Genomic DNA, 16579 nt, shown 5'->3' with positions numbered 1-16579 from the left:
TTGCAGGCGCAAACTTAACTTATTTGTCTGTATTTATTTATTTACAAATAAATAAATAAATACAGACAAATAAGTTAAAAAATGTTATATTATTTTATGTAATTTCAAAGAACAATCTCGAGAGATCAGTAAACAGTTATTTTTGTATTAAAATCAGACATGTTGATAAGGGTCTAGTTAGATTTCTTAAAATAATGTCATACTGGAATTTAATTCTATACATTGTTTTGATGTTCTTAATTTTCTGCATGATGTTGATAACATCTTCGAATGTCTTTATCTACTTGAAGATGAGCTGGTGTAGATAGGTGTCACAGTAGAAGGTATCTTTTCCCTTTGAAGTACAAGAAGGAAGCTGTTTTTTGATTGATTTAAACGTCGCCTGAAAATTATACATTAACACGTTCGCTGCCACGCTACTTCGTCATAGTCTTTTCCCGTACACTGAGCAATTTCACTTCTTCAAGGTCAACACGGTAATCTCATTGCCGGTGGTAAGCATCATACGAGTATACTCGTAGTTGGCTTGTGCAGAGCATATACCATCTATGAGAATACACAGTTTTGATGCTAGCTCCACAAGCCAAGCATTTTCACTTCTTCAAGGTCAGTACAGTAATTTCGTTGCCGGCGGTAAGCATCATACGAGTATACTCGTAGCTGTCTTGTGTAGCTGGTTTACCAACTACGAGTATACTCGTAGTTGGCAGCGAACGTGTTAAAGGTTTTGCTCTCTGAGATTTTTTTTCATTTATTTTTAATTATAAAGAATAGAAGTATGTCCAGTACAGAAATTGTTTGACAACCTTACAGCTTGTTCTCATTCAGTATCCATGTCCAAAAAGATGAAGATATGACATTAGCTGAGAAATCTTAGTCACCAAGGATAAGTGAGGGTCATCCAGTTGTCCTTGTGGTTAATGATATTGACCGAAATATTCTGCATTTCATATGTAGAATGATTTATTACATAAATTGACTTATGTAGGAGAAACATTTAACAAACGTGAAACTTTCATCTTAGTATCAAAGACATCTTCAGTATAATGAGCAATAGAAGAACACAGTTAAAATGCAAGTAATGGAAGGAATTTTAAAAAGTGCCATCATAGCCATCATTTCAAGTAGGACAACAAAGTCATAATTTCTAATTAATAAATTAAAAATATGTGTGTAAATTGGGAATTATTAGAAGAGTGATATAATATTTTCCATAGGGGCAGGGATACTGAAGACCATTAGATCTGTTCAAAGTCAGATGATGTACAAAGGTCTCACTGTCTTCTTTATATAAATATTCCATAAAGAATCTACTCTTGTGTAAAAGTTTGGTTTCTTTCAAATGACTGTGCTTAGTAGAGATGGCATGTTCAGTCAAAAAAAAAAAAAATTGGCTTAGGTTCATGGCACTGTGCGTGAGATTTATGTTTTTCATTATGGACAGTAGCAGATCTCCCTGATTCACCAGTATAAGCAAGCCACAAGTGGAATCTGGCAGACAACTGGAATTCCAAGTGGAGGATGCATGTCCTTAGTGAAGAAAGGAAGGTTGAAATTTTCTTGAGGACAAAATGACACAAAAATGTTGACATGTCTCAGTGTTTTGGAAGAGGAATCTGAAATTCCTGACTTTTACTAGGATGATGATGATATGGTGTAGCATGGATATAATGGTCAGAGCAAGTTCCTTTCCAAAACTCTGAGAATTCAAATAACCATTTTGTTGATGAAGAATCAACAAATCCAGAAAGGCTAACTGGTTGTTTTTCTCCTCCTCTAGAGTGAACTGAATCCTTGGATGAATTGTATATATTTTAGAGATGAAAAGTCCTGAATTCAGTGGAGAATTATTCCATATAGGAAATATGTTGTCCACATATCTGCATCATAGCATAGGTTTAGGAGAAATGTCATTATGGAGGCAATCTTCAAAGCGCAGTCCTTCAAAGAGAAGGACTTCCCATGTACCTTCAATCTGCTGTTATAATTTATTGTGAACACCAAAATAACCAGAATGGATAATATAATTGAAGAACTTGATACTGTCAGAAGGAAAATCTTGTCTAACCAAATCAGTGGTATTGTTAAAATTCTGTATTTCTACTACCCTGCTTCATCATTGTGTTCCTTACTTAAACTTCTTGAGATGTCATAAATGGTTGACTGCCGCCATTTATTTATTTATTTATTTCTACTAGATCTTATGTTCTTATGCTCTGTAGTCTAACAAATTTGTTTTATGACTGCCCCTGTTAGACTATGTATTGAGTGTGAGATTATAAGATTTTTAAATTAAGAACAAAGCAGATGTTTTTAGCATGCCCCGCTTACCGTATATTTTTGCGTATAATGCGATCCATGTATAATGCGAACTAGAAATTTTGTTTGAAAACTAGCCCTATAATGTCATGTCCACGTATAATGCGATCTGTTAATCTTGTTCCCTAACATTATAAATAAAACAATACGAATTAATGAAAGCAATATTTATTTTAAAACAAAATGTCAAAATCCTTTAAATTCTTCATCTTTTGAATCATCAACCATTTCATTTATAAATTCATCTGTAGGCATTGCATCATCGTCATCATGCTCTCCATTTTGTTGTGCGTCATCCTCACTTTCATATATGACGTCATCTTCGGATCCATCCATTGAATTACTTATTCCACATTTAAGAAATGAGCATTGAATCATTTCAGATGGTATGGAATCCCAAGCTTCTTTATTTAAAGAAGCCGTTTAAAGTCATCTTCAAACGGCTTAATCAAGCTGACATCGAGCAGCGCAGCTGCAAAATGGAAGTTAGACCACCCGTATGACTGCTAGGTCTGTATATGTAACTCATGCTTTCTCTTTGCTTACCTCTGTTAAATGTGCCCAGAACATATCCCAGACTAGCATGTTTTGTTGACGTAACAAGCAACCTGGACGTACGTTCCATACTTGATCCAGCCACAATTGTACACCTTCTTCATCCATCCAACTTTTCTGATTGGCGCAAACAAAGACACCTGGTGGAAATTTCATATGCTAAGGAATTGTCTTCCTTTTAAACATCACTTTTGGCTTTAATTTGGTTCCGTCTGCCATGCATGCTAGAACAATGGTAAAATGCTTTTTTTCATGTCCTGTTGTTTTTATGAGGACACTCTTTTCACCAACTGAGTTTACTGTTCGATTCCCATGCATATCAAAGTGCATGGGCGTCTCATCCATATTGCTTATTTGGGAAAGTTCATATCCGTGACACTTCCGTAATTTTATGATACATTTATGGAAGGGCTACACTTTTTCTTCAAGCTGCTTTGGTAACTTCTGCGCGATTTTTGTTCGGTGTCGTAATGTTAATGCTTTGCGTTCCATAAATCTGTTGCACCACCCAGGCGAAGCAAGAAAAGATGAAATACCTGGTGTGTCCTTGAATTTACCATTCTTGAGTTGTAGAGCTCGAAAATGAAATGCATGTCTTGTTACTATAATGCCATCTTGTCAGTGCATCAAAATCCATTCATTTAGTTCTTCGAGTTCTGGAAAGGATGCTACATATCCACGACTGGCACGTTTCGTTTTGGGGGTTTTTTCAAGACTCTTTTTGCTTACCCCAAAGTCTAATATTACTCTCTACGACATCAAATTCTCTCATAACAACACTGCTATTATGTTCTTCTGCAAACTGCACGACACGCAATTTAAATCGTGTTTCAAAAGATGAATGTTTACGTTTCTGTTGGCTCATTTTCAGGCTAGGTTTGTTTAACGAATAATATTTAAAATGAACTGTGGTTAAACTGATATAACTGTGCTAATATCCCGCCAAGGGGGAGGAGTATTAGCACTACTTACATTACTGGCTTTATGCGCAGATACGATGCGTGCTCGGTCGCCAAATTCAAGAGGGTCAAGTAGATTTGCATAGGCATTAGGCAGCATATATTGTGTGTGCAAGTCTAATAAGATGTTATATTTTTTAAGATCCGCATATAATGCGAACCCCTAACTTAAGTCATTAATTTTAACCATAAATTTTTCGCATTATACGTGATAATATACGGTATGTTAATCTTTACCTTTAATTAGTAATGGCTTGATTATTGATCACTTAGACTTAATCTTATGCAGATTTGAAATTTTTGGGATAGTGCATTGATAGAATCAGTCCAATGTGTTCATAAACCATTTAAATCAAAAAAGAATATTTACAATCTGATCCACAAGTTACACAATCGTATTGTACCCATAAGCAGACACACTCGTATTGTACCCATAAGCAGACACACTCGATGTACATTCTTGCTCAGAAATATCACATATATATAAGTACTCTTTATATGCGAATTTTTTTTTACGCATATTCAGAGTTACCCGGATTGGGATATCAAAAATAATTTTTTTACGCAATTTTTATTCAAATCTAAGTTAGGAAAAAATCTGTAATTCAAGAAAATTCTGAGAACTTTGTAGAATTGCATTCTTGTTTCAATTAAGAAAATTCTAAATTCTAGAAAATTCTGAGAATTTTGTAGAATTGCATTCTCGTTTCAATTATGAAAATTCTAAATTCTTAAGAATTTAATTTATTGGGAATTCCCCGAATTATATAACTGACTGCGCATAAAAAAGCAGTTCTTAGCAGTTTGAATTTGGTGTTTGGGACAACACATTTTTTGCATTTGCATTTTTTAAGTGAAATCAAAATAAAAATCACGTTATAAAATTAATAATTTTGCCAAGAAATAATAAATGGTAAGCTATATGTAATTTTCAAACTTTCATTTCATTAACTGAAGATTTTAATCCAGCCCTCACATGATGTTGCTGATAACCAAAAAAAAAAAAAAAGGAAAGCCGTTTCCTTGGATATAAAAATTCAAATTTTAGATTGTCTTCAAACTGTGGGTAAGCATTTTGGAGTCCGTGAATCAACTGTCAGATCTATAAAGAAAAATGAAGAGGCTATTAGAAAAGTGGTATGTTCTGGTACAAAATCGAGTGCGAAATTATCATCATACACAAGAGATGTTCTAGAAAAATGCCAAAAAAGCTTTAGTGATGTGGATAGAAGATAACGTACAAAAAAGAATGCCAGTTGACGGAAATTCCATCAAGCAATCAGCATTGAGATTTTATGAACAGATTAAAACACTGCAGCCAGATGCTTCATCTCAATCGAGGAAAGAATATGAATTTCATGCAAGTAATTCATATTAGTTGGCTGCTAAGTTTATTAAAAGACATGCTCTTTATAATATAAAAATTAAAGGTGAAATGGCTTCTGCTGATGAAACAGCTGCTAAAGCATTTCCACAAAAACTTGCTAAAATAATTGAAGATGGAGGTTACACTCGTAAACAAGTTTGGAATATGGATGAAACCGGCCTTTTCTGGAAAAAAATGCCAAACAGAACTTGCGTAAACTTGCAAAAATGCAAAAAAAACTGCTGGTGGGTTCAAAGCAGCAAAAGATTGCATAACACTCCTATTTTGTTCGAATGCTTTAGGAGATCAGATGTTAAAACCGCTGCTCATAAATCGATCATTAAGACCACGGCCAATGAAAGGCGTAGATTTTCAAAAATTGCCAGTTCATTGGATGGCCAGCAAAAAAGCTTGGGTGATCATTGATATTTTCACCGAGTGGTTCCACCAACATTTTGTGCCAGAAGTTAGACGCTATTTGAATGACAACGGTCTCGAATTTAAAGTGCTTTTCATTCTTGATAATGCACCCGGTCATCCTGCCATAGAACATCCAAATGTGAAATATTTTTTTTATGTACCCAGTACCACATTATTGCTACAACCTCTAGATCACGGTATAATTGCGACTTTTAAAACATATTATGTCAGACGAACATTTCAGTATGTTTTGAACAAGTTAAATGATGAAACACTGTCAGTTATGGATGTGTGGAAAAAATTTTCAATTATGGATTGTATTACTAAATCACTTAAGGAATTGAACAACATAGATAAGAATATAAATTAAATTACACTTTAATAAATATTTCCGATATTTCGGCAACGCCACATTGTCATTTTCAAAAGGAACTTACAAAAAAGGCATGTGCATATAGGCCATACAATACAGTAACTGAGAATGAAGAGATGAAGCTATTGTTCTCCTAAAAGTCCTGATGATGCCCTCTAGCGTGCTAAGTAGGTGCTCTTGGCCGTTGGGCTGAAGGTCTGCTGATGTAAGCCTCCCAAATTTGGGGCGGTCGCATACAACCAAATTTGTTGAGGTTTGGAGAGTTTCTTGAGGCTGATTCCATAAATAGTCTTTCAAATTTGTATTTGCTACGGTGTATTACTGTAGCTTTCTTCCACCATATTCTGTGGCGTGTATCCAATGAATGGTCTGCAAGACCAGAGTGGCTGTACTTGTGAAAAACGGATGTAGTCCTTGTGTTCAGAAATTCTGATATTTGCTGTCCTGCCTGTTTGGCCAAAGTAAGATAGTTTACAACTGCAAGGGACCTGGTATATACCAGGTAGGTCTAGGGGAAGTGGTTGGTCTTTGGTGGAGCGGATAAGGGATGCCAATTTTCTGTAAGGCTTATAACAGGAGGTCAGGTCATGTTTTTTTAAGATTTTGGTAATTTTTTCTGAGGTGCCTCAGATGTAGGGAATGGTGATGGATTTAGAGTAATCCTTGTTGCCGAAGGGGGTGGGGCGGCTGTGGTTTGTAGGTTTTCATATTTTTTTTTTGGGGGGGGGGATAACATTGGCTAAGAAAGTATTGAGGATGTGATTTAGTTCAGTTTTTAGGGTAATGTCATTAGAACAGATGAGTTTAGCTCTGTTGTATAGTGTTTTCACCACTCCATATTGTTGTGAGGGGGGTGGGAATTGTTGGTGAATGTATCTGCCTGTATGGGTGGGTTTTCTATAAACTGAGAAAACCAAGGTTCCATCAGGCTGGCGTTTGTCTAGGAAAGGGAGGCTGTTGTGTTCCTCTTTTTCCAGGGTGAACTTGATTCTGGGATGTTGGTTGTTTAAGTGTGTTAAGGAGAGGAGTGTTTCAGAGCCATGTGGCCAAATAGCGAACACATCATCAACGTAACGAAGCCATATGGTTGGTTTTTGTGGGGCAGAGGATAAGGCTTTTTCTTCAAATTGGATTGTATTGATCGGGTTCGATTATCGTTATCTGAATTGAGACCAGAAACTATGAATGCTTGCTGGAAGGCTATTTGGCCTGCATGTGTTAAAGAGAATGCTCCTGTTCCCTTCAATCATATTGCAGAATTCCCGAATGTAATAAGTTTGGCATGTGAAATTGGCAGAGAAGGATTCGATGATCTTACGTTGGCTGATATCGAAGAATTGTTAATTGATAAACCATCAGAAATTATCTTGATCATTAATGATAATGATCAAGATAATCCTACTTCTACTGCTGATATAATTAAAGAAGGTCTTAAACTGGCCAGTAATTTAGGCAATTATTTTGCCCGACATGATCCAAATGAAGAACATGTTGGGAAGTTTTCACGTGAGCTTAAGTTGTTAATATCTTTATACAGAGAATTATATCGCGACTTATCTAAAGCATCAACACAGCGATTAATAACTGAGTTCATCCCTAAAACTACTGAAACAACAAGTGGTACTTTTGTTCAAGACACGACAAGAAGAATTCCACAAGTTGAGGCCGAAGTCGATGACTAATACAATTATTACAGTCTCACAAAAATGAAAGCTTTTGCATTTATTGTCAGAAACTGATAGCGAATAACATAATTTTTTTTATAGAATCCTTAGCAAACAACTGAAATAAATGTTTTTTTTAAAGTTATTAAAATTCATTATATGTATGTGTGTTCTCCATTAAATGTAAATTAAAATCTTATGATCCTGACGAATTTAATGTTTGTTTTTTTTTCATTATTTTGCTTATATTTCAGGTTTGGAACCAATCTTCACTTTTTATATGGAGTCAGTAGTTCTTTTTACGCAAATTCTATTTATGCGTAATTTTTAGGAACGTATCTATCACGTAAAAAGAGGTTTAGGTGTACTTAGAATTCTCATTCAGCACTGCCTTTACATGAATCTTTTTTCTACATGATGCTCCTTTTTTGTCTTTCTTTCCTTCTACTGGCTCGTTTTTGACCTCTGCCAAATTTCTTTGTTCGATCGTCAATTATTCTATATCCTCTAGGATCTTTAACATGGCAGTAATGTGTAGTTTCTTCCAAGTAAGACGTTCTGACGATCGACACAATACTTCTCATGGTGGTGGATCCCAGGTAGGAGAAGATTGAGAACCCTCAGACATACAAGTAACCTTTCTGATAAACTTAAGACAAAATCATTCTCAACGATTCGGCTTGTAATGGCCTGGACTTTCGTTGTACATGTGTGCGTGCGTCTCTCAAAACTTCCATAATCACGTATTGATATCCGAACATGATGATGTCATATTTTGCACGTCTTTTGATATTGGTCTTTGATTTTGATATCTTTTTGATGATGGGCAAAATAGATAGTCAATTGCAGGCGTGGACTTCTGTGGCTAATTGGTCCAAAAGATATATTTTGGTGATTACACCACATTTTTTATTATTCAGTTATACAAAATACTGAAATAATAGTTCCTGACAAGTTTCGTAAATCATAGGATTTACATCTTCAGGGGGTAAATAGTATAACTTAAAGTTTAAACAAGAGAATTAATAAATACAAATCATAACCGTCTGGCTATTCATAAAACTCAAATAACAGAATGCAGATATAAAACGTTATTGACGTTGAACAATACTGGACGATGTCACGTGTTCTTGTTCTCGTTCATACAGTCAGAGCTCAGATTGAAGTAGATTTTTTATTAGAGCTGACCACACTTGATGGAGAATTAAACCTTGACTTTTATTGCATTGGGTTAGATTTTTTAGCATATTAGCAGCTTCTTTAAATTTTCTTATATAACTGTTGTTTTCTATGTATGACATCGTCGTTTTTTGCCAGGGTACATCGTGTCCAGTGGAAGTGGTATGGAAAGCAAGACCCATTTTTTTTGTTCTCTTTTGTATTGTACGTCTTTTTGGTGTTCAGCCATGCATATTTCTCCAGATCTTCCTGTCTGTCTTACAAATCTTGTTTAAACTTTGTCATACTATTTATCCCCCGAAGATGTAAATCCTACGATTTACGAAACTTGTCGGGAACTATTATTTCAGTATTTTGTATAACCGAATAATAAAAAATGTGGTGTAATCACCAAAATATATCTTTTGATAGATAGTCAAGTTGACAGTACTTAGAAGTTTTGACTTTGTTATCATTGCCTAGAACTTTATGTGTGAGACACCTGGTACAGTTGACAATAGGTCTTAAAGGAATGTTAGGTTTGTGGATCTTTTGGGAAACCATATCTAGGAGGATGATCAATTTTTTTTTATTTAATTCTTCATCTCAACTTGACATTATCAATTTTATTTGCTTGATAGGTTTAAATGAGAGGGGTAGTAAGTAATTAGTTTAATTAGGGATTTTATTGCCAGTTTTATTGTTTTACTTTAGCTATGATGTTTTTTTTTTTTTTTTTTGAATTCTTTTGTTACTAGTATTGTAACAAAAGTTACAATATCAATTACAGTTACAACATTAGTTACAATATTTTAGTATCGAAACTGAAGATGTTTTGATACTAAGATAAAATTTTACATTCTTTAAATATTTTTCCACAAGTCTTCTGCTTCAATTTTTTTGTAACTGTGTCCACTTATGTAGTTATTCTTAGTCAGAATGATTTATTATTCTCTTCTCACTGATTATTATTAAACTTCTCACTGACAGACTTCAAGATTTTTAAAGTTGAATCAGTTTTAATAGAATTTAATGTGTGTTGTTTATTCTGTAACAATATAATAATAAATTAAATTGAAATGTGTTAATTAATAATATTAGATTTTTCTTTATCTTGCTTTATAATACTTAAATGGTAGTGCTTTTTAATTGTATACACTTTATTCTGTATAGGATGATAGTAAAAGACACATTATTTTTTCAAGCACAGGCAATGCCATCAATAAAACAATTACTTGTGTGGAGATAATGAAACGGAAATTTAAAGTAAGTTTTTATTATAGATGTATTTGTTTTACTGCATAAGTGCATCTAACTTATTGTGAAATGATTCCTGAAAAACCATATGGGAAATTAAAGATATTTAACTCATGATGAAAAAGTTATATTGAGCTATAGGAACAGTGATGTACAGAATAAGTTCCCATATATTTAAATACAGTCGAATTTGGTTATAATGAGCACTAGGGAATCAACATTTCCTTATTATAACCATTACCCACTACATCAGTAAGTTAAATCTACCCCTATTTTTTTTTTTTTTTTTTTAATTCTGAGTGACTTGGTAAAACATAGATTCAAAAAAAAAAAAAAAAATTAGTGAGAGAAAAAAAATATAATTACATACCTAGATATTATTTGTATGAGTATGCTTGTATAAACTACAGTGCACTTAATATTAAACACAATTCATTTGTCTGTAATGTTAAAACCATACACTTAATATTAAATGCAGTTTATTTCTCCATAATGATAAACAGTACTAATTAATAATACGATTTCAGTTATCTGGGCAACTATTGTTGCATACAAATCATAGCATCCAAGTTGTTTAGCAAATTTTTCAACTTGATCACGATTGTACTATCTATTGAGAAGCCACAAGTATTAGTGGCAAAACTAGTCAGTTTCGATATATTTATAACCACAATAAAACCCAGTTTATTTTATTTTTAAATTGAAAAAACTTAGTCGTTTTGTGCATGTATGAAGAATATTCTTTTTTGAGGGGGAGGAGAGGAATCTGAATCCAGCACTTCTTTGTGTAGTGAACCATTGAAGCAATGCTTCATGTTGGAGGTTTAATGGAATATTTTCAGCACTGAGAAAAAGGATTAAAACTAATTTTAATGCTTCAAATATTTCATCTCATTCACTGAGACATCTTCAGGGATTACAAATAACTTTTGTAATAATACACTCAAATACAATACAATACTAAGTGAAACACGTGGGTGACTCTAAAGTCCTATCTAGACTCTAAAGGCCAAAGGCCACCTACAAATGCACCCCTCTATGGGCATTTGTAGGTGCCCTTGGATGTAATGTGCAATCACTGATAAATAACGTTTACCAAATTTTGGAAAGTTTTATGCAACCGTATTTATTTAAATTCAGTTGATTTCTGAGTGTCGCTGCAGATTCTATAAACAGTCTTTCCTTTTTGAATTTGCTATGGTGGAGCATAGTGGTTTTTCTCCAGGAGATCCTGTGGGTTGTATCCAAAACATGGTCTGCAAGACCAGATTGACCATAGTTGTGATTGCAGATATATTGTGATTCGTATTCTTCTAAACAGATGGTTGCTGATCTGCCTGTCTGTCTGAAGTAAGCCAACTTGCAGGAAGAGGGTACTCTATATACTCCAGACTTGAGAGAGGAGGGGGGGGGGGGCTGATCTTTGGTGGAATGAATAAGGGTAGTAAGTTTACGGTGGGGGCTTAAACGCTGTGTGGAGGTTGTCCTTTTTTAATGGCTTGGCTATTTTTTCTGATGTGTCATGGAGGTAGGGTATGGTGATGGAATTTCTGAATAGATGACCTGGGAATGGGAGAGGAACCGTTTTTTTTTTTTAATTCTGTGATCGCTGTAGCCATTGAAGATGTGTATGTGGTTGAGTTCAGTTGAAAGGGAGGTTCCACTGGAACAAAGCTTGTGAGCTCTGTTGGTTAGAGTTTTAATAATGCCATATTGTTGAGAGGGGTTGGTGGTGGTGGGAGAGTTTGTGAATATATCTTCCTGTGTGAGTTGGTTTTTTTTATATAGAGAGAAGGAAAGGTTACCATTAGGAAGACGTGTGACTAAGGTGTCTAGGAAGGGTAAACTATTGTTATTTTCCATCTCCATCATAAACTGGATTTTTGGATGCAGGCTATTGAGGTGATTGAGGAAGGAGACACATTAGACTCTCTTCCAAATAGGAAACAGATAATGTACATATCTTATCCAGATAGTAGGTTTGAGAGGGATTGAGTCTATGGCTTGTTTTTCAAAATTTTCCATGTAAAAATTGGCAAAAGGAACTGGGGGGGGGGAGAATCATAGCAGTTCCCTCTATCTGTTTGTAGATTTTGCTCTTCCAAGAAATAACCAGAATTGATGGCAAAGGAAAAGAGCTCTAAGATATCAGAAGGAAAAACGTTTTTTAAGAGTGTTAAGGTGTCATTTAAGGGAATATTTTTAAACAATGAGGTGATGTCAAAGCTGATCAACATGTCTGTATTATTTAATGTTAGATGTTCAATTAAGATTTTAAAATGGGTAGGTTTTTTTTTAAACAAGAGTGCGTGTGTGTGTGTGTGGGGGGGGGGATGAGAGTTAGCCAGCTGCTTTGACAGTTTGTAGCAAGGTGGTTCATCACTGATACAACTTGCTTCGGACAGACAGGTAGATCAACAGCCATCCGTTTAGAAGAACACAAATCATACATGTAATCTCGACTATGGTCAATCTGGCCTTGCAAACCATGTTTTGGATACAACCCATGAGAAAAACCACTACACCCACCATAGTAAATTCAAAAATGAAAAACTGTTTTTAGAATCTTCAGCAGCACTCAGAAATCAACTGAATTTAAATAAATACGGTTGCATAAAACTTTCCAAAATTTGAGAAACATTATTTATCAGAGATTACATCCTAAGCCACCTACAAATGCCCATAGAGGATGCACCACCTAGATAGGATTTTGGAGTCACCCACGTGTTTCACTTAGTATTGTATTGTATTTGAGTGTGTTGGTACAAAAATTATTTGTAATCCTGAAGTTGTCTCAGTGAATGAGATGAAATATTGGAAGCATTAAAATTAGTTTTAATCCTTTCCCAGTGCTGAATATTCTATTAAACCTCCAACATGAAGCATTGCTTCAATGGTTCACTACACAAAGAAGTTCTGTATTTCGATTAGTTCTTTCCCTCTTCCCCCCCCCCCCCTCAAAAAATAATATTCTTCATATATGCACAAACCACTATAAGTAAGTTTTTTTTTTTTTTTTTTTTTTCAATTTAAAAATAAAATAAACTGGGTTTTATTGTGGTTATAAATATATAAACGGTTTGCCCTCTATGGGCATTTGTAGGTGGCCTAGGATGTAACGTTCAATCTCTGATAATTAACGTTTCCCAAATTTTGGGAAGTTTTATGCAACCGTATTTATGTAAATTCTGTTGATTTCTGAGTGCTGCTGCAGATTCTATAAACAGTCTTTCCTTTTTGAATTTACTAAGGTGGAGCATAGTGGTTTTTCTTCAGGAGATCCTGTGGGTTGTATCAAAAACATGGTCTGCAAGGCCAGATTGACCATAGTCATGATTGTAGATCTACGATTTGTGTTCTTCTAAACGGATGGTTGTTGATCTGCCTGTCTGTCTGAAGCAAGTTATGAAAAAAAAATAAATCTACCCATTTTAAAATCTTAATTGAAAATCTAACATTAAATAATATAGACATATTGATAAGCTTTGACATCACCTCATTGTTTAACAATATTCCCTTAAATGACACCTTAACACACTTAAAAAACGTTTTTCCTTCTGATATCTTAGAGCTCTTTTCCTTTGCCATCAATTCTGGTTATTTTTCTTGAAAGAGTAAAATCTACTAACAGGTAGAGAGAGAGAGAGAGAGAGAGAACTGCTATGGGCCCCACCCCCACTTCCTTTTGCCAGTTTTTACATGGAAAATTTTGAAAAACAAGCCATAGACTAAATCCCTCTCAAAGCTTCTATCTGGCTAAGATATGTAGATGATCTGTTCTCTATTGGCCTCATGGCCCTGACACATTAGACTCCTTCCTCAGTCACCTCAATAGTCTGCATCCAAGAATCCAGTTTATGATGTAAAAGGAAAATAACAATAGTTTACTGAGATGAAATATTGGAAGCATTAAAATTAGTTTTAATCTTTTCCCAGTGCTGAAAATATTCCATTAAACCTCCAACATGAAGCATTGCTTTAATGGTTCGCTACACAAAGAAGTGCTGGATTTTGACTAGTTCTTTCCCTCTCCTTTCCTTAGATACCTTAGTAACAAACCTTCCTAATGGTAACCTTTCCTACTCTGTATATAGAAAAACCAAATCACACAGGCAGATACATTCACAAACTCTCCCACCACCACCACTCTCAACAATATGGCATTATTAAAACTCTAACCCAATAGAGCCCTCAAGCTTTGTTCCAGTGGAACCTCCCTTTCAACTGAACTCAACCACATTGTTGAGTTCAGTAGCTATTGAAAAGGAAGGGCACAACACCTTCCTTTTCAATAGCTACAGCGATCACAGAATTAAAAAAAAAAAAAAAAAAAAAAAATCAGTTCCTCTCCCATTCCCCAGTCGTCTATTCAGAAATTCCATCACCATATCCTACCTCCATGGCACATCAGAAAAAATAGCCAGGCCCTTAAAAAAGGACAACCTCTACGCAGCGTTTAAGCCCCCACTGTAAACTTACTTCTCTTATTCGTTCCACCAAAGATCAGCCCCCCTCCTCTCTCAATGCCTGGAGTATATAGAGTACCCTCTTCCTGCAAGTTGGCTTACTTCAGACAGACAGGCAGATCAGCAACCATCTGTTTAGATATCTGCAATCACAACTATGGTCAATCTGGCCTTGTAGACCATGTTTTGGATACAACCCACAGGATCTCCTGGAGAAACACCACTATGCTCCACCATAGTAAATTCAAAAAGGAAAGACAGTTTATAGAATCTGCAGCGACACTCAGAAATCAACTGAATTTAAATAAATACGGTTGCATAGAACTTTCCAAAATTTGGGAAACGTTATTTATCACAGATTGCACTTTACATCCTAGGCCACCTATAATTTTCCATAGAGGGCACACCGCCTAGATAGGACTTTAGAGTCACCCACATGTTTCACTTAGTATTGTATTGTATTTGAGTGTGTTGTTACAAAAGTTATTTGTAATCCCTGAAGATGTCTCAGTGAATGAGATGAAATATTGAAAACATTAAAATTAGTTTTTATCCTTTACCAGTGCTGAAAATATTCCATTAAACCTCCACGATGATGTCCTCGCAGCACTTAAGCCTCGATACATGGAAGCAATGCTTCATTTACATTTGTACATGGTTGTGCTGAAAAGTTGTGATAATCACCATGAAGGAATTGACATGTGTTCTTATATATCCTAAAAGAAAAATAACAAATTATTACAAGTTGATGGAACATTGAGATTAAAGGATTTTAAGATATGTTCTTTCTTGTGGTTATATCAGTTGCTTTAATATCATTTTTGTTCTAGGTATTTATCAAAACCTTTCAGCCCCCCCCCACCTCCCTTTGTAAGCTTGCACTTTCTAAATTGTTTTTTTTTGTTTCAGTTATGTTATATTTTAGTTCCAATATGTAAACATCTTTATTTGTTGATACTATTGATGAGGACATTCTAACTCAGGAATAATTTTGACTCTTTTGTGAACCAAGAGACACTTTCTTTTAGTAGACATGTTTCAGATGAAAGGGTTTATTTTTAACTGATTTTACAGTCCTGGCAGTGTTTTGGAATGGTTCCCAAGTGCAAGATTAGGTTATAAACCAGCCTGTAATCTGATGTAGATGGTTTTTTCCCAAGAAATGGGTATTCCAAAAACTACCTGAACAATTAATAATGCTTGTATAGTTACCAAATTTTGTATGTTATATACATGTAGTATGCTCATTATAAAAGTGAACAGTTGTATGTAAATGTATATAACTTGAAATCATTATGGCTGTGATCTTGTTATTTCCATGCTCTTTACAAAAAAGTTCCTTCAGTGTGTTTGGTATTTGGTAAAATAATCTTACTAAATTAAGCAGACTACAAAGTAATAAAAGAAAAAAATCTAGCCAATTGCACTTTCTACAGACTAAGTTGCTTACTTTTTTAATTTTTATGTGAATCTTACTCACCAAAAGTTATAAACCTATAGTATGTTTGTATCATGAATGATATAAGGGATAGATAATCTGGAATCTCTACTCCAAAGACATAGGGCAGTGGTGATATTCCAGGCAAAAGAAATTATCTACCACCTAAATACTCAGTAACATCCATGTAACCATGAGATTCAAAGCTACAACATTTTGGGTACAGCATACAGTCAACCAGATCATCATAATATCACAGTATATGTTAATTTATTTAATAATGGTAATGAAAAAATTAAACAATGTTCAATTCTCTTAAAATTAATATTACATTTTAATGAGCTCTAACAGAATATTATTTTCCCCCCATTCCTGTTGATATGATCAAATTGACAAAGTTATTGGATTGATAAAATGTGAACCTCTAATTATTTACATAATTCAGTGTTACAAAATGTAATGTGATATTCATAAAAATTCATACGTAAATTTACATTACAAAAATGCATTAGAAATCTTGGAAGGATGGTTGTAAAAAGAAATGACAATAGTGCAAAATCTGATATTCAAGATGACAGTATAGAAGATAAGCAGGAATTCTGTC

At 34.5% G+C, this 16579-nt stretch overlaps 1 protein-coding gene across 3 annotated transcripts in view; it reads left to right on the top strand.

Moving 5' to 3' along the window:
- Rpp25 (ribonuclease P protein subunit Rpp25) overlaps positions 1 to 16579 on the top strand; it is a 148709-nt gene that overhangs the window by 61335 nt on the left and 70795 nt on the right. For all 3 annotated transcript variants that reach the window (XM_090394839.1, XM_090394838.1, XM_090394840.1), the window contains exon 3: positions 9988 to 10080. In XM_090394839.1, coding sequence (XP_090250965.1) covers positions 9988 to 10080 — 93 coding nt within the window. The remainder of the gene's footprint in view (positions 1 to 9987; positions 10081 to 16579) is intronic.

The sequence above is a fragment of the Typopeltis vanoorti genome, chromosome 6 (genome assembly GCF_054136105.1).
Source record: "Typopeltis vanoorti isolate ZY-2024b chromosome 6, IOZ_Tvanoo_1.0, whole genome shotgun sequence".
NCBI classification, from domain to species: Eukaryota; Metazoa; Arthropoda; class Arachnida; order Uropygi; family Thelyphonidae; genus Typopeltis; species Typopeltis vanoorti.
This window is presented reverse-complemented; position numbering and strand designations above follow the sequence as displayed.